We start from the raw sequence: 25,810 nt of genomic DNA, 5'->3' as shown, positions 1-25,810 counted from the left end.
TCTTTCACATGTTGTCCATGTAAATCGATTGTCATCAAATCTACAATATTATTTTTGTTCCTGTATTCCATAACAATATCAACATATATATATATATATATATATATATATATATATATATATATATATATATATATATATATATGTATATGTATATGTAAATAACAGGTTGGCTTTGTTGCCACCTCCAATACATAGTGACAAACCTTGAATAAAAAATATCCTGGCTAGCCCTTTCATCAGCTTGCTCAGCCTTTCTTTCCATATCCTTGCCTGCATAAAAATTTATAAACTCAAGTCACAACGTAAGTATGTCCTAGAAGATTGCAGAATCATTGTTTAATGTATAATGTAGGTGGCTGCCATAAGAACTCAGTACCTACAAGGAGCTTAATCCATATTAGAATCCGAACTTTCACACATTGTGGCTGTTGGGACTTGAACCCTTGACAAACATGGGGAGGTAAATCACAATGTCGCCAAGAAAGGTGATGCTCAGGCTTAAAACCTAAGACCACTCCTATGACCTATCACCAACCACTCATGTTGGGGCTTAATTCATCACCATGGTGGTATATAAGTGTGTGAACAACCACAAATTCAATTATCGTCACACAATCATACATAAATTTATATAACCAAGTTTCTAGTTGGCTCATTAAAATATTAATACAATATCAATTGAACAAAGTTGCATGAAATTCTTGCAAGAGAAAGGTGTTTTAGTAGCATTTATAGGGGGCCTTCTCCCTCTCTTTCTCTCGTGTACCTACCTTTTCGTAGAGATTTACCCCCTCATCCCATTTTCCACTTGCATGTGCCTTTCTAGCCTGCAGTATAGAATGACAATGAAAGCTCAGCTTATATGCAAGAACATTAATGAAAGCCTAAAAGCGATACAGTAGACATTATTGCCTGCTCAACGAGGGACTTCTGGTTTTCCCAGTGTTGATTTGCATTATGCCTGTACTTCTTATAATCGCCCCCTTCACACACAAACAAATATCAAAATTACATCAATTATTACACACATAAACGGTCGGGACTTCTTTTAAAATATTGAACCTAAACCTAAAAAACTTAAAGTGGATCGTTGAATTTTCTGAAGTGAAACCGTATCTACATTTTACTTACCAGGAATATGCTGCTTTTTTGCGGTGTCTTTTGAAAGATAGTCAAGTTTTTGCATGTGTGACCCTTTTTTTACTACCTTCACCCAAGTATTTGGATCATGTAATGGACTCTTTCCTTTAACGTCCCGAGTGTGTGACCCTTTTTTACTACCTTCACCCAACTATTTGGATCATGTAATGGAATCTTTCCTTTAACTTCCTGAGTCAGAGTATGTTCATAAGAAGTTTCGGGGCCCACAAGAGCTTCAAGCCAACTCCTAGAAGAAAATCACAAATAGTCAAAGTAAGCTGCTGGACTACTTTTCACAACATTGATAAACATCAAATCTTCATTTTTTTTTTCCAATGACAAAAATAAATTCTAATAAATGGATTAACAAATCTCCCTCCCAAAGCCATCCAAATGAAATTTTATTAACTCCAAAATCATCTGATATCGATTCAAAACACCGTAATATATAAGATGACGAAGTAATTACAACCTCTTGAATGACATATTACCCTCCTGGAGATCACTATTAGATGATGACGCAATGTAAGAATCCCCACCAATTAACTGTCACAAAGGATTCATAGCCATAAGAATATATTATATAACACAAAAAGTTCATGTTGATCATGCACTATTTTTAGGCACATCATCCATATATAAAACCATTAGAATAAAAGTCATAATTTTAAAGATACGTAAAGAACAAGTTACTTACAACGTAATTTTCTTTAAGAACATCCGAAACAACTTCTATGTTTGAGTTGTGTTGCTGTCTATTCTTCGAAAATTCAAATGAGGGCTTAATAGGAGATAAAGCAGGCCAATTCTGAAGAAAATATGAAAATTAATCGAGTGAAGATGAAAGATGACCACAAAACAGACTTTAGAAGGAATTGCCACTTAATAGGCATATGTCTACCAGAACAAGTCTGAAATGGGACATTTCATCTTCGTCACTAATAAAGTTCTATGAATGTTAAAAGCTATCAACATAGAGCTTTACTTACCTTCTCAACATCAGTGGGGGTGGGTCCACACTGGACCCCTATTCTCTTGTTGGAAGAAAGGTCGTGTTCATATAATTTATTCTTTTCTTTAACATCCTGAGTCTGAGTCTGTTCAGAGGAAGTTCCGAGACCAGCAAGAACATCAATATGACTCCTACAAGAAAATCACAAATAGTCAAAGTAAGTTGTTGTTTCATAACATTTCTAAACATCCGGCAAGAAAAACAAATTCTAATAAACTGATTTCATAAATGTAACTCCCGTGGCCATCCAAAAAAAATTATTAACACCAAAATCATCACATATCAATACAAAACAAATAATTTCTGCAAAATCTTACCTCCCATAGCAACTCATACATGACATATGACCCTGGAGATCGTGATTAGATGACGAAGGTAAGTATGCAGTTCTACCAGGGCACTGTCACACATGATTCATGGCCACAAGAATATATTATTAGATAACGAAAAAAGTTATCATCACCAATTTCCAAACAATTCATGGTGATCATGCATCATTTCCAGGCACATGATCCATATTTAAAACCTTCATAGAATGAAAAGTAATATAACAAACTTACATGTGTGCTACATTTTTCAAAATAAGCTCTAACAGGTTCAATCGTTGTGTTTGAATTGTGATACTCTCTACTATTGGAAAGCTCGGGGGAGGGTTCACTTAAATCAGGCATTGCTTCCATTGTCTGAAAACAATATGAAAATTAATTAATTGATGATGAAAGATGACCAGAAAATGAAGAAAGTAACATGTAGGTTCACTCACCTTCAGAACCTCTGCAAGTATTATCTCGTAGGAAGAATTCCATGATATATCTGACACAATCCCAACAGCAGCAATCTGTTTATCATTACTTTCAGATATATCCGAAACATCAGAGTTTGAGCACGAAGCATTATCTGTGAAATCAAAAGAAGTATTGTCCGATTATCGTCGTCACTCAAAAGGGTCGTTGTATCTGTCATATCCCCTATCAATACTGCAGCATCATCATCCTCTTCCACTATGGTAAAGTTAAACAACCCACTCTGTTCTGTTTTCATCAAACTGCTCAAAACCATAGATTCCTCAGTAGTCTGACCAAAGGTAGGGTTTTGGCATCCAGGTTGCTTCAAATTTGAAATTGGTTGGCTTTGTTTCTTGCCTCTTCTCTTATTGCTTCCCTTATGTGGATGACCCATTAAGAGAAATGTTTGTCTGCACTAACGGTTTGTATACACTGCAATTTATATAAATTCCATTTATTAGAAACGAATTTAAATTCTATCATGTGTACGATTGAAAAATGAACGTGTAGGCCAATTCAAGTAATTTTGTGAATAGGTCCTACATTTAAAATTTGTCTTTTGTCGAGACTTTCAAAGTACAGTTCACGATTTCCTACAAAAAGGTGCATTTATTTCACTTCGTACTTGCCTTTTTATCCAGATCTAAAAACAATTCAATAATAACTTCATTAAATAGCTAAAGTAACACCACATCTTTTTATCCTAGATCTAAAAAGAATTCAATAATAACTTCATTAAATAGCTAAAGTAACACCAGATCATTTTATCACAGATCTAAAAACAATTCAATAATAACTTCATTAAATAGCTAAAGTAACACCAGATCTTTTTATCCTAGATCTAAAAACAATTCAATAATAACTTCATTAAATAGCTAAAGTAACACCACATCCAAAAATAATAATACTCACAGTCTTGCAAGAACCAAGTTGTAAAATCCCGAGGCCGGCTTAAATTACAGCGATCGTGTAGTGAATCGAAAGCAGAAATCAAAAGGTTATTATCACCGGCTTGAATTACAGAGATCGTCTAGTAAATCCAAATCAGAAATCAAAAAGGTATTAATCACACTACTTAAAAACTTTATGCAAGACGTTGATAAAAAGTTTTAACCTGAATCCGTGATTCGCAACTAATCATTCCACTTGGTTGAAAGCTGAAAACCAGAAAGTTAATAAGTCTCAGATTATTGACGATGATTACATGAACAGAAACGAGTGTTGGGAAGCTAAGAAGAGAAGAAGACGAGAGCGTCTTATGGGTTTCACCGGAGGTGAGGGCGGTGGAGACTGGCGATGGCGGCTAGCGCAGATAGAAATGCGGGAGGAGAGAGAGAGAGAGAGAGAGAGAGAGAGAGAGAGAGAGAGAGAGAGAGAGAGAGAGAGAGAGAGAGAGTGAGATATGGTGTCGAATGTAATTGTGTCGGAGAAGAGGGGCGATAGAGAAGGCCGCTAGCGGGCTCGGCTCTGACCGAGTCTAACTCCAAAATTTCACGCCATGAAGAAGATGAGTAGGCACAAATAGTGTTTTTTATTTTTTTCATCCTATATCATTTTTTTGTTTTTTATACTAAAAGGTATTATTTAACTTATATGAATATTCAAATACTTTTAACAAATATTATTTAGTATTATTATATATAGGGATAATGACTTGAAAGGGTAACGAACTTTCGATTTTGTTTACATTTAGTCACTAAACTTTTTTTCGTTATCTATTTCTCATTGAACTATTGAAACTGTTCACATTTTACCCTTATGACGGGCTGTTACCGGTCATAAGGGTAAAATGTGAACAGTTTCAATAGTTTAGTGGCAAATAGATAACGAAAAAAAATTTAGTGACTAAATGTGAACAAAATCGAAAGTTCGTTTCCCTCTAAAAAGTTCAATGACTAAATGTGAACAAACTTCCTCTTGTATTATGTTTTAGCAAATTATTTATTTTTGTTAAATTGTAGCAACATTTGTTGATGAAGAAATCTATGAAATAAAAAAAACAAAACCCTGAAAATATATTTAAAAAAAAAAACAAAAAATCGAAACCGAAATAAAAAACCAATGGTTTGACATTTTCCAAAATAAAAAATCAAAATTTCCAATCTGATTTTGGTTTTACAAAAAAATGAACCATGTCACTGCTGTGAATTATGACCATTGGTTTGGCATGCGGAATTAAAGAACACACAAAGAACACGGTGATTTGGGTGTTTAAGAGATGCATTGGATTATGAAAGGTGTTTATAAAAAAGGATCTAGATCTAAATCTACATAATTAACACACACTAACACTTTCAATGTTACATCTCTCAAGCACACCTCTACATGTGGTATGAACACACCTTATATAGAGGTGTTTACATGTCTCTCTCTCTATCTCTCATGTCATAAAGGGAGAGTTTTGGATTAAAAATTCTGAATTGAGCGTTTTCTCATTCCCTTTTTGGTTTTATAATCATTTGTCGATTATAAAAAGGGGGAGGGATTTAGATATGGAAATCCGAAAGTTGAATTTTTTAGAGGGAGGGATTTAGATACAAGAGGAAGTTTGTTCACATTTAGTCATTGAACTTTTTAGAGGGAAACGAACTTTCGATTTTGTTCACATTTAGTCACTAAACTTTTTTTCGTTATCAATTTGCCACTAAACTATTGAAACTGTTCACATTTTACCCTTATGACCGGTAACAGCTGGTCATAAGGGTAAAATGTGAACAGTTTCAACAGTTCAATAGCAAATAGATAACGAAAAAAGTTTAGTGACTAAATGTGAACAAAGTCGAAAATTCGTTACCCTTTCAAGTCATTATTCCTTATATATATTGTTATTACCATAGTTCTAAATATTATGTATTATAAAATTATAATAGAATATTATTTATTTCTATATAATTAATATAAATTAATTATAAATTTCATTAAATCAATATCTATTAAATAAACCATGTAATTGGTTAGAATTACTTATGCATCGTATGATATATCTCAGTATAAACATGCTAAAATGTTTTAATTATTTTAAAATGTATTTAAATTTTCGTATAAATTTGAAAGTTAAAGATTATATTTCGGGCGTGTTCGTCATATAACTTTTAAAGCTTTTGGCTTTAGCTTTTAAGAAAAAAAAAATTGAAATAAAGGAAAATATTTGTTTAGCACCATAAGCTTTTAACTCTTAAATTAAACAAAAAAATTTAAATTTAAAAACTACTTCAACTAATGTTTAATAAAAAAACTCTTTTATATTTGAAAAAATTGAATTAAATAACTTTAAAATAAATAATTCATATCTATATGTTTTGGTAATTATCTTATACGATTAAATATAAATATATTTTAACAATTATGATGTCTTTACTCTTTATTTACAATTATAACGTCTTTATTTAAAATAAACTTATCGACGGATTTTATAAGTTTTTAATCCACATCTATTTTGAACAAATAATTAAATATTTATTATATGAATTTGTAAACTAAAATTAATATAATACAATAATATTATTTTTTTAAAAGTCAAAACACTTGTAACATATAAAAGATGTTTGTCATGAGTTCTTACAAAATTGAAAAGTCTTATTTAAGTTATTTGTAAAAGAAATCACCATTTACTAATATGCATAGAAAAATTTTTACCAATTGAGAAGATTAACCGGTGCACTTGGTATTAAAATTTGGATAGTTTTTAACTTTTGATAATTGTAGTTTAGAAAAATTAATTTACCATCATTATATTTGAATTTTAGTTAATATTCATGTATTTTTATGTAATTTTATATATTTCAAAATCTTTCAGCTACTTGTGTTGAACACTTTTATACAAATAAAACCTACAACTTACAGCTATCGGATACTTTTGTTGAACATCGTCCTTTATATGAATAGTTAATATCAATTAATATTTAATACTATATTACAAATATTAATTAATATGTTTGAAATATAACTAGTTAATTTAAACAAACCAGAAATATATAGACTTAAATGAGATAGACTAAAAGTGAGAATCGAAAGTGTGACTTTATCTTGATGTAAATAAATAACATAACATCAAATTTTGTATTCTACTAATCATTTACATCAACATGGTGAAATAATAATAATAATAAAAGTGGGATTGAAGAAAAAATGTACACCAAATAAAAGTGAAAAATAATATCCAAGATGCCCTTATAGTTAAACTGAATATAGGTATTGTAACATTTGAGCTGGAATTAAATTCGCTATGAGATAGGTAGCCTTTACAAAAACAAACCTTCATAACACATCTTTTTGTAGATTTTTGCAAAAAAGAAAAGAAAGATTGAAAGGCCATCATTACTAATTATAGTTCCATGAAAAACGCCATAATCAATAGTATCTACAATCATCACGTGCAAGTCCTCCATAACCAAAACTAAAAAGGAAAGGAGATAAATGATTCTTGACGAAGACCACATGTCCACATCTGAAAATTCAGTCAGATATCTATTTATCAAAGCCATCAGTGGTTGGACCCAAACATGCACAAATCCAAGATTTCCATTTTTGCTAAAGCCTATTTTTTGTGACATCTTCTAATATATCCTCAATCCAGTGAATCGTTGACTTTCTTTAATCAACTTTAAACACCATTTTTTTAGTTTTTCTTATATTGATAAATTCATTAAGCATTCAAGTATCGTCAAGAATTCCATGACATTCGATGAAAGTTGTTTGCTCATCACTAACAACTTCATTAATAACATAAGAAAGTCTATTAGCCAGTAATTTGACAATAATTTTCTGTACTCGCAACAAATAAGACTTATAAGGACGAAAGTCTTAACATACAATGGCTCAAAAAATTTAAAAATCCAGCAAGAAGATTCATAAAGACATAAACACCTACAAACTTATGAACAGTTATTCCAAAAGAAACATACCCACTAATAGTTAATTTAGTTCAAATGTATACTTGATTACTTAAGGTGTCGTTTCAATGCAAACCTAATGCGAAATTTATATCTTTAATTACTAATTAACACGATCCTATTCACCCATAATTTAGTATTTTTGAACTTCAATTTAAAAAACACTGAGAGCAATATATATATATATATATATATATATATATATATATATATATATATATATATATATATATATAGAGAGAGAGAGAGAGAGAGAGAGATAGGTTCAAATGTTTCCCACATCTATTGTGTGCTAGAATGCACCAAAAGAAATTTATTATTAATTATATGTATATTAAATGCTATCTATATACTTATAACTCATTTTTATGGAAACTAATTAAATTCGTCATTAATGTCAACAATAATATTCTTTCAGAATGAATTCATATTTAGAAGAATGAGAGTGTATTCCAGCAGAATGAGAGTGTATTCTAGTAGAATACACTCTCGTTCTTCATATTCCATGCAAATTTATTGTATTTTAAGTGAGTGAGTCCTTAAACAAAATACGAACTCATATATAAAAACCTAGATGCGAATTCATTCTGAATGAATGTTATTGCTGACATTAATGACAGATTTAATTAGTTTCCATAAAAAGAGAATTATAATTATGAATATCATTTAATATACATATAACTATGGAAATCATTTAATATCTATATTTATTTAATTAAATAATTATTTAATTTACTAATTTCTATTGGTGCATTCTAGCACGCAATAAATGTAAGAAACAAAATAACCTAGCCCTATATATATATATATATATATATATATATATATATATATATATATATATATATATATATATATATATATATATTGGATATCCAAAATATCTGGAAGTTTCAAAATTTGCTAGTCAAATCCGAATCCGAAAAACCTTATATCCAATATTTTGGATAATTTTCGGATTCAGTTATTTTTTAAGACGTCTGGTCTAAACACAATTAATGGATTGGGTTGAGACTGTTAAAAATAAATTTTGGAGGAGAGAAGAGAGAGACAACAAAGGAGAAGAGGGGAAGTGAGATGAGAGAAAGAGGCAACATGGTTTCAACCACGAATCGGGTAGAAATTCCAGGTGTCGTCCTATACGGTGCAGTTTGTCCCTCAATCCTTGTTGTCCACATAGGACCCGTCTTCCCCTTCGGGTGAGATATAATACATAGCCTTATGGAAGATCCTTTTTATTATAGATGAAACTAAAAAGGTGTGATGTGGATAAATCTCGAGTTTGGTATGGGTTTAACACTACTTTCTGATGTGTTTTATATGTACACATTTTTGAAAGATTTAAATTTATAACCCTTATCTATTTGACTAAACTAAAATACAAATTAACCAGTGTACTTAGTCGCGTAGTAGTGTAGTAAAGTAAGTACGAGATCAAACACATGGAATGGAGTCAATTTGGAAATTAAAATTGCTAAAACTTAATCTAATTATTAACCTAAAAACCTAATGAAATAAGATTTTTATATGATGTTGCAAGTTCAGAAAAACTGCATTAACTACTAACTAGAAAGCAACTAAAAACGAGTTTTAACCAGAGAATTAAGACACTTCTGTTTAACTTCAAATCCCTTTTCTTTCCCTATGAGTCATTTCAATGGCGAGTCTAGAACATAAACCACATGGTTCACTATTTAAATGAAAGCGATGAATTTTTTTTTTAAATCAAACAATACTAGTTGCGGGTTCGAATCGGGTCGAGTCGTATAATGTCACACCCCCGAACCAGAACGGCGGAAACGTCTGGGGGGCGGATGACGTCATTATGTAGTATCATAACAATTGAATATAAATGAAACATAGCAACCCACACATCATACATTGAGATAACAAACTTACATTGTTTACATAGTGTATTTGTTCACCATTTTACAACAAAAGTGACATTAGTAAGTAAATTCCAAAATGCAGCAAAATATCCTGTGTCCGAGGCTCATATACCTGCTCACCGAGTCCCTCAGAATACAAGTCATTTTGAAAAGCGTCAACATAGAATGTTGGTGAGTTCATAAGCATGTTTGTATAAAAATAGTATGTTTCTGTGTTGTTTGGTAAAAATGTTGTATCCTTCCGGAAAATCCAATATTTTCCAATAAAATGAATTGTTTGTGTATTTTTGTAAACCATGAGTAGTCGTATGCACTTATGTTTAAATCACGTGGATGTATGATCCCAGAAAATCCCATATTTTCTGATTATATATATCTGTAGTCTTAAACTCTAAGACCGGAACGGTAATACTGGTGTACTGAGAGTAGTGTGTAGTTTTATATTATATAAAACTAGTGAAGTATAAGTTTTTCCCCGTATTAAAGCGGTATTGTTAATCTCTACATGAGTTGTTACAACCATGCTTGATGTGACTGTTATGCCTGTCATGACGTTCTTCAGGCGTCAGTTTCGGTAAGATATTTGTCACCCTAGACTGACCCAGTCTAGCTGTAGCGAACAGATCAGGTGTGGGGGTGTCAATCCCCGTATAGATCTATACACAATTATCTCGCTCTCCCTCCAGAAGACTCTAGTTATAACTACAGGACTTAAGGCGTACGCTAGGTAGGTACGGTGAAGATGATGTCTCACTAGAGCCTTAACAGTTTATTGTAAAGTTCTACTCTTGTTATTGAATATTGATATTACAACGCTAGTGAAATTTCTTAACAGTTTCTTTATGACTCGAAATCATGGAATTTGATAATGGACTGTTTTATGATATGCGATTTCCCGAATTTATGTCATGTAACTTAATACATGATGCAAAATAAATTTTATGACAGACAGTTTATGACACGCACACTTTTCTATCATAAAATTATTTTGTGAAAGCGACTTCGGTTGAGCTATTTTCCATAATTTGACAGAAATAGCTTGTAGTTGTCATGTCTAGTTGTTTCGTGTTTGTAAAAAAATAGTAGGATACCTTGGGTTATAAACCACCCAAAAATTAATGAAAAATAGCTTTACTATAATTTTACTAAAAATATTCCATTTGTAGTAAAAACATCAAATTAGTACTCATGTTTAACATTTCATGCACTCCAAATATTTGAGAGTACAACTTATGTCCACAATAGTTATGAAATAAATATGTTATTCTTTGAGTTCTTCACAATTTCAAAGAACTAGCAACCTTAATAAACAAGTTTTTGTAGCATGTTCATCACATAATTAAGGTGCATGTAAATATCCCGTGGACAAACGAAATCTAGCAAGCATAGATTTTATATAACATGATTTTAGGAGACATTAACATGATATATTTCGAAATCTAAGCATAAATTTCTACTTAAACATGTAAGTGCATGCAAATATCTAATGGTTAACCGAAAGTGGACTTGTATCCCCCCCCCCCCCCCAAAGCATGTAAAACACGAAAATAGTGGGGTATGAAGCTCACATTGGGTGTTTTTGTGGAAAGGTTTGAAGTGTTGGGAAGAGTTTGTTCAGCCAAACAATAAGTGTAAGAACACTAGGTTTTTGTTGAAATACTTACCAAGAAGCAAGAATCACTTAGATGATGAAGTTATTTGAAGAACTTAGCTCTTGTTCTTGAAGGAGTTTGGAAACTGTTTAATGTTGGAGTATCAGAGGATGAGAGAAAGGAAATAGAGTGCAAATGACTTGAAACAATTCTCCAGTCGTGGGTTAAGAGGGAAAAAAAGAAGTGGCATGGATATTTGATGGGTTAATGGATGTATTGCATTGTAATTCGGTGGATAATAAGATGTAAAGCCGAATTTAGTTTCCCAGGACAACTTTTACATACTGGAAGTAAATAAACAAGTAATATTCATTTTGAAAAGTCCTTGAATTGGCCGAACACACATTTATTTATTTAAGATATGACCGAATTTACCTTATAAAAAGGAAATCGGTCCTATATGTGCATAAATGGGGAAATCGGTTTTAGTTGGGAATCTTATGGAGAAATCGGTCAAGCAAGGCCCATCCAAAAGGGGAATTCGGTTTTTTAAGGGCCCAAAGCACCCTTTGAAATGTGTGTTCGGTCATGGCTTCTCCATGGCCGAATTTCTAAATGAAAAGGTAAGAAAGTTTATGTTTTTGGTCATTTTATACCCTACTTGACCCTTTACTAGTGTTGCAAGTTTCTTTCAAGTGTTATGCTTATAATTGCATTCAAAGTAGGTCCATATTTGACTTATCATAATCCATTTCAACAATTTACATCAAGAGAGAGTAGTTGTGCATGAATACAATCCTAATCTAAAATTACTAGTTGTGACTAGGGGTGTGCGCGGTGCGGTTTGGAGTCAAAACCGCAAACCGCACCGCATGTGCGGTTTGAAATTTTTGGAAACCGCAAACCGCACCGCGAAGGTTGTAAACCGCGTTATGCGGTGCGGTGCGGTTTGATACGGTGCGGGCGGTTTAGGTGCGGTTTGATACCATTGCAAATAAAATATATACGTAATTATTTATTAAATATTCAACAACCGTTATTGAATATTATGAGTATATATATGGTTTGGATTACATTGCATTAGTTATCGTTCTACAGGTCATCAAATATATTATAGCCCTTAACAAATTATACAATGCAATTAGAAATATATATATATATATATATATATATATATATATATATATATATATATATATATATATAATTTGGATCGATAATATATATGTTATTTGGTTCGATTTGTGTGAGTTTCAATGAAATTAATATATATATATATATATATATATATATATATATATATATATATATACACACACACACACATTGCGGTGCGGTGCGGTTTGAACCGCGAATTTGTAAATGTAAACCACAAACCGCACCGCATAGTGCGATTTAAAAAAATTACAAACCGCACCGCAAACGTCGAAAACCGCATTATGCGGTGTGGTTTGGTGCGGTGTGGGCGGTTTGTGCGGTTTATGCGGTTTGGTGCACACCCCTAGTTATGACATATAAGCCAAAAAAATATTTAAAATTCTTACAACTGTATCTAACAAGTTCTTATATCTTGATATATTTTTACAATTGTATCATTACTAAGGACAGAGGGGCGGGCGGCGACTGCCGGCGCACCTGAGAGTGACGTCGATTGGCAATTGAGATGACCGATGGGCTTATGAGTCATGCCTAATGGTGATCGCTCGGTAACTGTGAGGATTGGAGAGGAACGTCGTTTGCATGAGAACTTGAGGCCATAATTGCACTTTTTGACCCTAAATGGTGAAGGGACATGCATGGTGCATGCATGTCCACAAAGCAAGCATTTTTATGGACCATTAGAGTCCCCTTTAGCTTCTGAAGGGGTGGGGGTTAAGGGCTGAATGGATTAAGATCGTTGAAATAGTAATTTTGGCTTTAGACCGTGCTCATGACGTGAGACATAAGGGTCTCACGACGTGAGGATGGGTCTCCATCCCCATTGAGTCGTTTGAGTTAGGAGCGAGGCGTGGATTTGGGATCGGACATGTCTCACGACGTGACCAAGGACTGGTCACAACGTGAGGCGTTGTTTTGGGCTTTTGGGCCTTATTAGGCCACTAGTTTATGTCTTTGGGCCTTACCGTGTTTGGGACCATTTGGGGCCTTGAGTGCCATTTGGGAAATTGGCCTTTTGGGGTTAGGACCATGATGGGTTTCAGGCCCATTTAGCTAGGAAGATGGGTTGCTAGTGGGATTTTGTGTTATTGGACCGGACCTTAGTTTTGGACCAAGTGAGGAGGAGGGTAAAAGGGTCTTTTACCCTAAGCATTGGGCCAGTAACTTAGATTTTTAATTATGGATTGAGATCTAATTATTAATTGGATATTTATTTGATGATGTCAGCACGAGGATTTTCTGGACCAGCAGTCTGAGATTTTACCTGAGTGATTCTACAGCTAAGGTGAGTTTCCTCACTGTGTTTAGCTGGTCGAATGCATCAATTCCAACCCATGGTTTATTATGTTAGGATGTTAGGTGTCTGCGTGACTCTTGCATGTGTATGCGTTGGTATGTATACTGAGCGGGGCTCGATGTCGGGCGAGGCTCGATGATTGTATTGTATGTTATTATCTTTATGATTATCGCATGTGTTAGTATGATTATATGTTAATATGTGTATCGCGCAAGGCCTGATGATTGACAGATCTGTAAACCGAGCAGGGCTCAATGTCGGGTGGGGCCCGAGGCCGGGTGGGATTCGATGCCGGGCGGGGCGGGGCCCGATGAAGGGAGGGAGCCCAGTATGTGTTTATTATGTGGTATTTTAGGGAACTCTCTAAGCTTTATGCTTACGGTTTTCAGTTTATGTTTCAGGTAATTCTGGTTCAAAATGGAAGAGCTCGGGATGATTGCAGAGCACACACCACCTCATTCCGCATTTTGTAATTTACTATGATATTTTATGATGTAGTGATATGTAACGTCCGCAGATTCGGGCTAGTCAATTTAGAGACAATAAGTGTCAAAAATAATTTTTTTGATATAATATTATTTAGAATAAATAATCTCGACCAAGTTATAGTATATGTCACAAGGGTTCCGTACATATAAAGAACGCTGAAATCCGAGTTATAACAAAGAAGTTATGACCCGTCGAAGTTTTATGGAAAAACCGGCACGACACCGGGAATCGTAAAAAGTGAATTTACAATAAAATACTTTCTAGCCTTAGCTATAATTGGTATGTACTTGACCTGAGAGTAGCATGGTCCATTTGGGTTGCATATCACCAGGACAATTTGATAGAATGGACTTTTGAGAAAAGGTTATTTATGATTTATTAATATACTATAAGTTCTAATATATTAATATGAAATCATATTATTTAATTAGTATTGATCAAGATGTAATTTGGAATTAATTTTGTGATCAAAAGAGACTAATTAAATATATGGGGATTGATTTGGTAAATCATTCATTCTTATGGCGTGGGCCAATGATCCATGATTCCTTAGGTTGGGATAAATCCATGTGACAACCCATGGATGATCCATGGAGGTTTAAACCCATGGAGCCTAAGGAATATGGAAGGTCACGCACATTAGGGTTTACATGGTGTAACCCTAATCTTGCCACACTATATAAGAAGCCCCTTAGCATCCAAAATTGGGACTAGATACACTAGTGATCCTTGGCCGATTTTGGTGCAAGAAATACTCTCTCAAAAGTCATCCTTTGTTCTAGGTGTGTTGTGATTCCATTTGAGGTGCAACACTTGGGGCACTAAGTTCTTAAAGGCCAAACTCAAGAAGTTCTACAAGCTACAACAAAGAGGTAATTCTATAACTCTCTTTTATGTTGATTATGTCATTTGTATGCTACTTGTAGGCTTAATGCTTTAGAAACAATATTGCATGTATAATTAGAGAAAACATAGATCCAAAGCATTTAGGGTTGTATGTGCATCATAGGATGTTGTAGTATACTAAAACCCATCAGTGGTATCAGAGCCTAGGGTTGGTTTCTATTATACTTGATTCTTATTGTTTTTTAAAGCAAGAAAATTTGTTTTTTTTAATCTGCCTGATCACCACAAGGTGGTAAAAAATTACCACGAGGTGGTGATAGTTTAGTGAAAAACATTTTTCAGTTTTTTGGCCTGTTTTGGATTAGGATCATTACCACAAAATGTTTTTGTTTATAAAATTTGATTTTGTTTCTATGGTAATGATCATCCTCATCCAAATAAAAGATAATTGTCAAAGTTTCATGATTTGTATAAGTTTATATGATTAGGCTAATTTCTTGAAATTTGTTTGATATGAATTATCTTAATTTATGAGTTTAATTATATCATAGACAAATTGTTTGATTTTGTTAGTTACAATTTTTGATCTAAATGTTTTTGATGAAATCCATAACTTGTCCTCAAGTTATGGAAAGTGAAAAGTCACATTTTTAAATGTCATCATAAAATGGTTTTAAGTCTTCCGTAACTTGTCCTCAAGTTATGGAACTTGAAGAGTCTTTTACATAAATGTTTTTATGAACTACATAACTTGTCCTCAAGTTATGGAATGTCAAGAGTCTTTTCATAAAACCTATATTAAACTTATAAGTTATGGATACCAAAAGTTTTTGAATAGTTCAAAACTTGCCCTCAAGTTTTGGAATTTGTAAACGCAAAGTCTCACTTTGAAACATTTAGTTCCAAACCCTAGAATTTTAAAAGTGTAAAATTCAACCCTTATACTATTATAATATTATAGGTTTAATATATATATATATATATATATGTGTGTGTGTGTGTGTGTGTGTGTGTGTATAAGAGTAAAGTCAGTCTTACCGTTAGTAGGCCTCATTCACGAAGCCGATCTATTAGGGGGGTATAAGGTTACTGCCTATAAAATGTTAGTTTAATGGGTGTCTACTCTCACCCACCGCTTCCTTGACTGGTGGAGGGTCGTTAGCCGAACGGGTTTGACAGAACATTTAAATTCTCATTAAAAGTATAATGAAATACTAAGTAACTAAACACTTACAAATTCCATGTAACATCCGGATTTCCAGGCATGAAAATTTGAGTATTTCTTTTGAGTTATGAGGAGGGACTTGACGAGTTGACGCCTAGACTCGTCGAGTAGGATCATGATTTGCTGACTGGATTAATGAAGGGACTCGACGAGTCGATGGGTGGACTCGACGAGTCCGCGCTGTGGACAAAAACCCTAAATCTTTGGGCATGTGCCCTATTTAAGGGTCCTTATAGCCCTCAATTGCGGCTACCAGTCCAAAGAGAGAAACCCTAGAGAGCTTGAACGAGTGGTATAAGAGAGAGAGAGAGAGAGAGAGAGAGAGAGCCTTTTGATCCTTATTAGTGTGGTTTTGCAAAGAAGAAGGTGTTTCCAGCAAGAGGAGGTCAAGGGGATTGCTATTCTATGGGTTTCCAGCTTGGATCTGCAACTTTGAGGTAGTAAATCGATCCCTTCTTCTGTTTAGTATGAGATCCTTGAATTTAGGGTTTTCTATACCCTTTTATTGGCTTGAAATTATGAGTATATTGTCCCTTTGAGTGTTAGACTCTGGATCTGGACCTTTAGAGGTCCAAAGAGCCTTATCCAACCTGCTTTATGTTGTTCCATGGAAGAAATGATCTTAGGTTGCCTTTTTAGAGATAATTTCACCAAAGAGAGCCCTATGTGTGTTGCATGAGTGTAAAGGTCGGACCTTTACGTGATTATTGTAAATGGGGAGGGCAGATCTATAGGTTAGAGAAGCGGATCTGACCTCAGAAGGTCATTTGAGTGTTGCCATGGACGCTACTCACCGAGTTCATAAGTGGACTCGACGAGTCGAGTCGGGGTTGCCCCGCGATTCGTGACAGGTGTAACCCGTCGAGTGAAGGGACGACTCGACGTGCCAAGTGAGGCTAGAAGGATTCAGAGGACCCGCGTGGACTCGCCGAGTCGCCCTTGTGCACTTGACGAGTCGGGTCAAAGTTGTGACAACCCGAAATTTCCATTTGAACAAACTCTACCGTCTAGCACTTCAATTAAAAGTCAAATTCTTTTCTGCTAATTTTTTTAGCTCAGTTTAAAGTCTGGTTGGGTATTTTTAATATTTATTTTCTTGAGAGAACAAATTAGAGGAAGTATACTTTAGTATTAATTGTGCAACATTTAAGTCACAAAACTCCAAGAGTTTGGAGTTTTCGGCCCAAAATAGTGTTAGGGCCGAAAACCCTAAAGGGTATATAAATGACACTTAGTCATTTTTAGTCATTTTTCCCATTTCCAAGTCAAGAACAATTCTCTCTCAAGTATCATCCAAATTTTTGTCAAGATCTTCAAGATTGTAAGTGTTTCCTTCCTTGATTAGTTGATCTCTTCCATTATCTAGCAATCTTACATGATTTCATCCATGAAATCATTCCATTTTCTTAGATCTTCAAGTGTTCTTCATTTCACCAAGAACACCAAGAACACACACTAGTGTTTTGGTCCAAAATCAACTCTATTAGCCTCTAAATCGTAAGTATTACTTCCCTATACTTGTTATCTAGTTGAAACTCTTGATTTAGGGCCTTGAAATCGTCATTTATCCAAGAACAAAAGGCATTTTCGGTCTAGTACATCTCCTTAGACCGAAAACCCTTATAAAAGGTGCAAAATAACTTTAAGCCCTTCCTAATACTTAGTATTGAGTCTAGAACACTTAATTGATTGTTGAAAGCCCTTAGAAATCACCTTATGCATCAAAGACCATGGGTTTTCGGTCAAAACCATTTGGACCGAAAACCATATGGACCGAAAACCATATGGGCCGAAAACCACAAGAACCGAAAACCACAAGAACCGAAAACCACTTGGATCGAAAACTCCCTTAAGTGGCTTTACAACCCTCTTATGCAATCCCAAGTGATTATAACACTACCATTTAAGGATTTCTTAGTCCTTAAGGTGTTTCCTTTCATATATGTCACACCCCGCTAAAGCGGAAACACGAGGCGTGGCAGTATAAAGGGTTTCATAGCAAAAGTTAAAAGACAACACCAACCATAGTATTAAAAATCATTACAATTTTACAATGGGTTTGAACAACTTTTAAAAGAAATTACAATGTAAATTGAAATACAACACATGCGAATGCTCCTAAAAGTGAAGTGTCCCTAAGTGCCACTTACTCGATGATTCCTGAAAAAGCATGTAAAACGAGCGTCAACTATAAAAATAGTTGGTGAGTACTCACAAGTTTAAAAATAATATTGGTTTCATGAATCGAAATCAAAATTTTGATATAAGTTTCCATAGATAAAAATATACTGCTAAAATGAGTAAATAAGTTTGTGTAAACAAAGTTCGTTGTCATCATGAGAAATAAAGTATGTTGCCCAAAAGAGATGCAACGTTCATATCCTCATGGGAAATAAAGTTTGTTACTAAAATGAGTAATCAAGTTTGATTGCTACAAGGAGCAAACAAGTTTGTTACTATAAGAAGCAACCAAGTTTGTTGCTAAAACAAGTAAATAAGTATTTAGTAACAAAAGTTCGTTGTTATAATGAGATACAAAGTTTATTGCTATAATAAGTAACGAGTTTGTATGTGTATGAGCAAACAATGAGTTCTCAACCAAGCCTATGACTGATGCCCTATTAAGAGTTATGCTTATCGTTCCATAGATTATATGGTATCATGCACTCCAGCAATCGGGCGAGTGAGGAGTTGTCAATTCCTAATAGCGCTATCCACAATGACCATTGGCTCAAAGAGTTAATGGTTAAAGAAAAGTGTAAGGGAAGGGCCTTAAGACGATAAGTTCTCATGTTCCGTGTTGCATAGACGTACATAGAGAGATATAGCAATAAAATAGCAATCATGTTTGATACAAATCAATTTAAATACAACGAACAAATAATAGTTTTCCGGGACATGCTTTTTCACCCCAAAACATAAAAACTAAAAATAGGGGAGTGCGTGAATACTCACAATATGCAAAACATAGCAACCAAGTTTATACGAGTCAAATAAATACAACGAACAATAAATAGTTTTTTCGGACATGCTTTTCCACCCCAAAACATAAAAACCGAAAATAGGGGAGTGCGTGAATACTCACAATGCATTGAGATGATGCAAATGGTGCCTTGAACTATGCTCCACTCATACCACTATCGTTTTCCTACAACGATGTTACATACTAATGAGTCTCTAATCGAAATCTAACGCTAGTATACATACTGCTACAATAGAATTATGCCAATATTGTGTCAAAATTTAATATTGATAAGTTACAAACATTTTTCTGTGGAAATTAAGTTTCAAAGAATCAATTGTTATATAACAATTTAAGTGGAAAATTTCCATTATTGAAATGTTAATATTTAACATTTTAGAGGTGTTCCAATGATTAAATATTCAAAACTAAATCAATTTAGTTCTAAACTTTCCCAAACTTTGCATTTCAGTTTTAATTGAAGTCAAAGACCTTAAGATAAATTTTCTTGAATTTTTGATTTGTCTAACTATTTTTCACCATTTAATTCCATGAATAATCATAAAATCATGGAAAAATAGTAAATTATCATGAAAAATTCTTATAATTTTTGTGTAACTATTTTACAGTGTACATAATCTAGGACAAATATTAATATGTCTTTTCAAAAATTTTAACACAATTTTTCTAATTTTTGTGTATTTATTCTATAAAAATAGAAATAAATAGATAACAGTTTCAAAAGTTCACCAAACTTTTTTTTACAAGTGTTATTACACATACTTAATCTGGGAAAAATATAAAAATGGATTTCCAAACTATTTAACCCAAATTTATGATTTTTGAGCATTTATTCGAATAAAAAATTGAAATAAATAGAAAACAGTTTTCAAAATTGCCCAAAATTTTTGTAACACTGTTATTATACATGTAGAAGCTGTGAAAAATATAAAAAATATTTTTCAATTAGTCTTTCTATTTTTCTTTGTTTTATCCTCTTAAATAATCATTAATTGGAGAATAATTATTAAACAGTTAAAGTAAATTACCAAAATTTTTGTAAAGTTCATTTACAGTATAAATAATCTGGAAAAAATCTCAAAGGTGGTTTTTATCTACTGGAATCCGATTTTGTGTATTTAAGTGTATTTAATCTTAGAAAATAGGAGACAAATAGTATACAGAAAAGACAAATCATCAAAAATTTTACGTAGCATCCTAATGTACTACAAGGTGTTCTGGTAAATTTTCATGAATTTTAGATGAGTAGAACTATTTTTTCTGTTTTTAGTCCATTATACACACAAAATCAAGGAAAAATAGGAATGCATTATGAAAAATTCTGAAAATATTTTTTTGAGTCTTATACCTCTGGTAGCAACTGCGAAAATTGTTATATATCATTTTAAGATACTATAAAGTGCTTTTATGATTTATTGGATCCAAACAAAAAGAAAATTCAAAACCATATTAAACTGTAACAAAAACCGATGAAATTTAATGTGGGGTCATTATTTAGCATAAGGGTCATCCACGAGTTTACCTAGGATTTATAGACCTCAGAAAGTATTTTATATGATTTATTGCCCTATTTTATTTCAATAATTATAATAATTCGAGAAAAATGAATTATTTTCTGAAAATTTGTTGAACATCTCATTTTGTTGATGGGAATCTGGGAAAAATTGGATTTGGTCAGAAAAGGAGTTTTAGATATTTATTTGGAAATAAATCCTTCATGAACATATTTGAAAGCTTTTAACAACATACTTTGATGATCTAGCATCTAAGCTTGAAGATCATCACATGCATGTTTGTTTGAAGACCATTCATGAGTTTGAAATGTTCAAAAATCGTTTTTGAAAGAAAACTTAGAGTGCATGTGGTGATTTTCCACCAAAACTTGTAGAAAAGTGCATTTTCATGATCTTGACTTAGGTTTAGGTCCTTGGATTTCACCATTTACAACATGCATGTTGTTTTTGGGTGAAATCCTACCACCATCATCATCAAAACTGAAGTGAATGAACATGCACACATATTTTCTAAGAGAAAGGTGTAGAAGAAGAAGGAAATGCAAGAAAAACCATGAAACTTGAAGGAAAATGAAAGGAAATCGTGTTCTGCCTTAATGAACACCACTAGATGATGAATATTTTGAGCATCATGAGTGTTCTTGGACTTGTTTCCTGGAAATTTTCGTGGTTCCTAGAGAGAGGAAGAGAGAAATGGAGTGGTGAAGGTAGAGAGAAGTGAGAGAAAATGAGAGAGAAAGTGGAGTTGAGAGAGAAAGGAGTGATTATGTGTTTTGGGAAGAGGGGAGGTGTCTTGGGAAGAGGGTGGACGGTTTTGAGAGTATTATTCCCTCCTTCCCTTTTAATTTTATAAAAAATTTCAATTCTTTTATAAAAATATCAAACTTTTTATAAAATATACACCCTAACCAAGTTTTTGCTCATGAAACCTTGATTTTTGACTTATAAATTAAGGGTAAATGTTAATGACTTAAAATTTTATTTTCCTTGATTATATTTCCTTGAATTTAACTATTTTAAGATAATATTATAAGTTTCATAACTATTTTTATAAAATTCTTGATGTTAAACTTTATAAAATTTAGGTTTTAGGGCTTTTAGGGTTTTGGGGTTTAATAAACTTTGAATATCAAAATAAATTGAATATTTGAGACTTCAAATTATCTTATGGTATTATAACTCTTTTATAGTTATAAATAATGTTTGTAATTTATTTTTATCGGTTTATTGGCATTCTATGTAGTGATTCCGAGATTCAAGCGAAATTGAGGAATCAAGTATACTAGTCCTAGTCTTCAGCTTTGACTTAAGTTTCTATGAGACTTTGACCTAATTTCTACCACTAGGTCAAGTGCATGATGTGTGTATATGATTCATGAAAAGGTGTTCGAGTCAAAGAGTGACCTAAATATGGATATTCACTACAGTTAAGTAGTTGTAGAATTCACATACCAATGTGAAATCCAAGCACATTATCCATTGTTTCTAATTGTTTCCAAGTTTCTAATAGGTTATATCTTAACTTCTAGTTACTAAGTCTAGTATGTGTCGTGCCTATACGTGCAACTAAGTTTATTCAAATCTAGAACTAACTCTAATTTTGACGGTTGTCACAATATAGTTGTTTATAAAACACTATATTCATGTCAATGTGTGTCCTTATATGTCATTTAGGACCTATTGTGTCTCGAGACTTCATTCGTGGAACTTCTCATCCTTACACGCATACCCATTTGAATCAACCACATCAGGTGAGTTCATACCCCGTAATGAATCTTTTAACTGTTTTAAATGTTTTAAGGGGGGGAATACAAGTTGAACACAATGATAATTGTGTAAATGTTTGTTATAAACATCTTTCAAAATGTTACTTATGTCATTTATAAGTTGTCAAAACATTTCAAAAACTCTTTTTAAGTTATGTTACTTTATGGTTATACAAAACTCCGTTTTTAAAGTACAAGCATAACTTAGTAGATAAATGAGTCTTTTCAATAACAGTCCAAGTAGAACATTAGTAAACTATAATAGGTATAGTTTAGGAGAATGCTATTCACTACTTCTAGTACAATGAAGCACACAAAGAGTCAGTTCATACATGAGTCAAACATACAGTGAAGAGAAACAAACAATACCATACAGAACATACAGTGATGAGAAACAAACAATACCATACAGAGAGAACACACAATTATGAGAAACAAACAGAACGTACAATATACAGTACAAAACAAACAAGTTAGGTTGCTATAGCATGAGAACACACACAGGATCTAATTATACCAATTGATCACTAAGTCATTGTTTTAAACAAAAGGTGATAGTTATATTAGGTATACATGATCATATAGCAAATGTGAATTACACGGCTTGCAAGAATTTGCAGAGGTCGCGTTTGGTTCCCTTAATCTCTAGATAGGCAGAACGTATAGTAGGGGTTTTAGCCTTCACATTATGACCATAATAAAACAAACATGTTTCTAGGTCATTAGTACATCCGCATGTCATTATAAACGACAACGGTGTACTTACATTTCCCATTTCTTTCATAAAGTGACAGTACCACTTGGAAGTCAAACTCAAACTATTTTCGAGTTAAGATAGTTATAAACTAGGGAAAACATACATTTTACAAACGACAACAGAACAGTCGAGTCTAGTACATTCAGTAGAAAGGGACCATAATGCTAACCTTATGACTCCTTAATGTATACATCAAAGGATATATATATATATATATATATATATATATATATATATATATATATATATATATATATATATATATATATATATATATATATATATATATATATATATATATATATATATATATATATAACAATAGGATCCGACAGATAATAGGATGTGTGCTCTCCGCTTCACTTCATGTTCCTTGTTTGGTTGTGGTCTTGGAACGGATTCACCCAATCTATTATCTATTCGATTCTAGATATATATATATATATATATATATATATATATATATATATATATATATATATATATATATATATATATATATATATATATATGCTCTGTATACATTAAGTCATCATAAGGGTACCAGGTATGGGTCAAGTCATAGAACACAAAGTCAATGCACAGTTTTCTAGTACAAAACATACATTCCAAATCAGAACTTTTGGTATACAAAACTAGAAACTTCCCAGTAAAGGGTTTAATCCATTTTATTAAACCAGTATAAACTTAAAGGACTTTAGGTGATTAACTCTATAATACCTTAGTTTATACATCATGGTTATATATCATTAATACCCAACAGATAGTTGGATGTGTGCTTTCTGCCTTACTTCCTGTTCCTTGTTTGGTTGTGGGCTTAAGGCAGATTCACCCAATTAACTATCTATTCGATATTAGATCATATATAGCCAGTATAACTAAGTTATTATAGAAGTCATCACTGTGGTCACCATTTTATTATAAGAAATAAGGGTTTTCTTAAGGAATCTTTTCATTAAATATAAAGGAACTATTACAGTTAACTCCGTGAGTACCAAGTGAATACGCCAGGGTTATATACAACGATGACCAAACAACCAATGGATTGTGTGCCTTCCACCTCATTCCTTGTTCCTTGTTTGGTTGTGGGCTTAAGGCAGATACGCACAACCCATTGTTTGTTTACTCTGGGTTTTATATAACTTGTATCTATTTAATACTCATAGAAAGGACTGTAGAGTCATTTTTACTTATCTTTCATCAAAGCAGGAAATATAGGATTTTATGGAGGAACATGCAAACTTTTCTAAACAAACTTACTACATTTTTCAACAACTTTCTATAACTCACTTACATCACCAAAATCTTATGAACTCACCAGCTTAATTGCTGATCAACTCTTTCAAATAACTTGTATTCTCAGGAGACTATTAGACAGGTGCTCGTGCTGGGAATTCAGAAGATGGAGCATTATAGCTTCAAGTCTTGTTTTGTTATTTGTTTATGAATTCTATGTTTTGTGAACACACACATTGTAAACACTTTCTTTCGAAATGAAATGGTTGTTCATTACTTGCTTACCATATACATATCTCGTGATACTACACATGACGTCCTCCACCCCTGAACGATTCCGCCGTTCCGGTTTTGGGGTGTGACAAAAGTTTGACCGTTGACTTCAGCTGACCTTAGGGTTTTGGTCAAGCTGATTCAGGAGAGTTCAGGGAGGGGTAGAATGGCCTTCTACCCAATCTTTTGAGATGAGGCTATGATAGGATATTGATCAGGAATGCTATTCGTATGATAGGAGGAGGCTAGGTCGGGACGTCAAGCTCGAGAGTTTATCCGACTTCGTACGAGGTGAGTCTTCTCACTATACTGTACCTAGAGTGGTACCTATGTATGACCAGAAGGTCTTATATGCTATGAGATGTATGTGTTGTATGCTGTTATATGATATGGATGTGTTACGTATGTTATGAATGCTAAGGACCGGAAGGTCATTATGATATGGACCGGAATGTCAAGATGATATGGACCGGAAGGTCATTACAGGTAGGATCGGAAGGTCTACCAGGGTTGTGGGATGAAAGTCCTCTGAGACACAGTGACCGAAAGGTCTTATAGCCTTGAGTGGCGTATGTGCGTATGTGGTATTTTGGGGAACTCACTAAGCCTCGAGAGGTGATGTCATGGTTCGAGTGCCATGATGTGAGGTGGAATGAGAAGAGGGAACATGGTTCGAGTACCAGGATTCATAGAAGATTAAGAGGAGATAACATGGTGCAGGTACCATGATTCATAGCAGATCGAGAGGTGGCTACGCGGTTTGAGTACCATGACATGTGGCGGTTAGTATTTCTGGTTTTTACCGGTTATTCCGTGGGGATTGTCTAGACTGAGATCAGAGGTGAATGAGTATGGGGCCAGAAGGCCTTGATGAACAAGTTTTAGTGGAGCATCCCTTGAAAAGGGAAATCGAGTGAGCTCCGAGGGATTGTGGGTGATATGCCAGTTGGAGT

The 25,810-nt window shown here is 33.4% G+C and overlaps 1 protein-coding gene across 4 annotated transcripts; it reads right to left on the bottom strand.

Annotated features, from left to right (window-relative positions):
- Positions 1-205: 205 nt before the first annotated feature.
- LOC145125160 (uncharacterized) lies at positions 206-4,391 on the bottom strand. Of its 4 annotated transcripts, XM_079060653.1 has the most exons (13): positions 4,055-4,391; positions 3,853-3,970; positions 2,919-3,372; positions 2,716-2,838; positions 2,473-2,555; positions 2,133-2,286; positions 1,841-1,951; positions 1,616-1,689; positions 1,135-1,390; positions 916-986; positions 774-830; positions 384-445; positions 207-273 (listed from the first exon to the last, which is right to left on the bottom strand). In XM_079060653.1, exons 4-9 carry the CDS (start codon positions 2,833-2,835, stop codon positions 1,213-1,215), a joined length of 720 nt encoding a protein of 239 aa, XP_078916779.1. In that variant the 5' UTR covers positions 2,836-2,838; positions 2,919-3,372; positions 3,853-3,970; positions 4,055-4,391; the 3' UTR covers positions 207-273; positions 384-445; positions 774-830; positions 916-986; positions 1,135-1,212. The 4 variants fall into 4 exon arrangements, with proteins under 4 accessions (XP_078916777.1, XP_078916778.1, XP_078916779.1 ...); XM_079060651.1 differs by having other exon boundaries at positions 206-273; positions 380-830; XM_079060652.1 differs by having other exon boundaries at positions 206-273; positions 384-830.
- Between the last annotated feature and the right edge of the window lie 21,419 nt (positions 4,392-25,810).

The sequence above is a fragment of the Lactuca virosa genome, chromosome 7, assembly GCF_052849685.1.
Source record: "Lactuca virosa cultivar CGN04683 chromosome 7, Lactuca_virosa_CGN04683_v6, whole genome shotgun sequence".
Classification (NCBI taxonomy): Eukaryota; Viridiplantae; Streptophyta; class Magnoliopsida; order Asterales; family Asteraceae; genus Lactuca; species Lactuca virosa.
Note: the sequence above shows the minus strand (reverse complement) of the source record. Positions and strands in the feature narration are given on the sequence as shown.

What these genes read in the sequence shown, in the direction of transcription:
- LOC145125160 (XM_079060651.1), bottom strand. Translation starts at nt 2,835, where the DNA reads ATGGAAGCAATGCCTGATTTAAGTGAACCCTCCCCCGAGCTTTCCAAT. An exon ending in TTGAAAAATGTAGCACACAT is followed by an intron (nt 2,556 to 2,715) that starts GTAAGTTTGTTA and finishes CATGTGTGACAG; the next exon opens with TGCCCTGGTAGAACTGCATA. An exon ending in TTCTTAAAGAAAATTACGTT is followed by an intron (nt 1,690 to 1,840) that starts GTAAGTAACTTG and finishes CCTTTGTGACAG; the next exon opens with TTAATTGGTGGGGATTCTTA.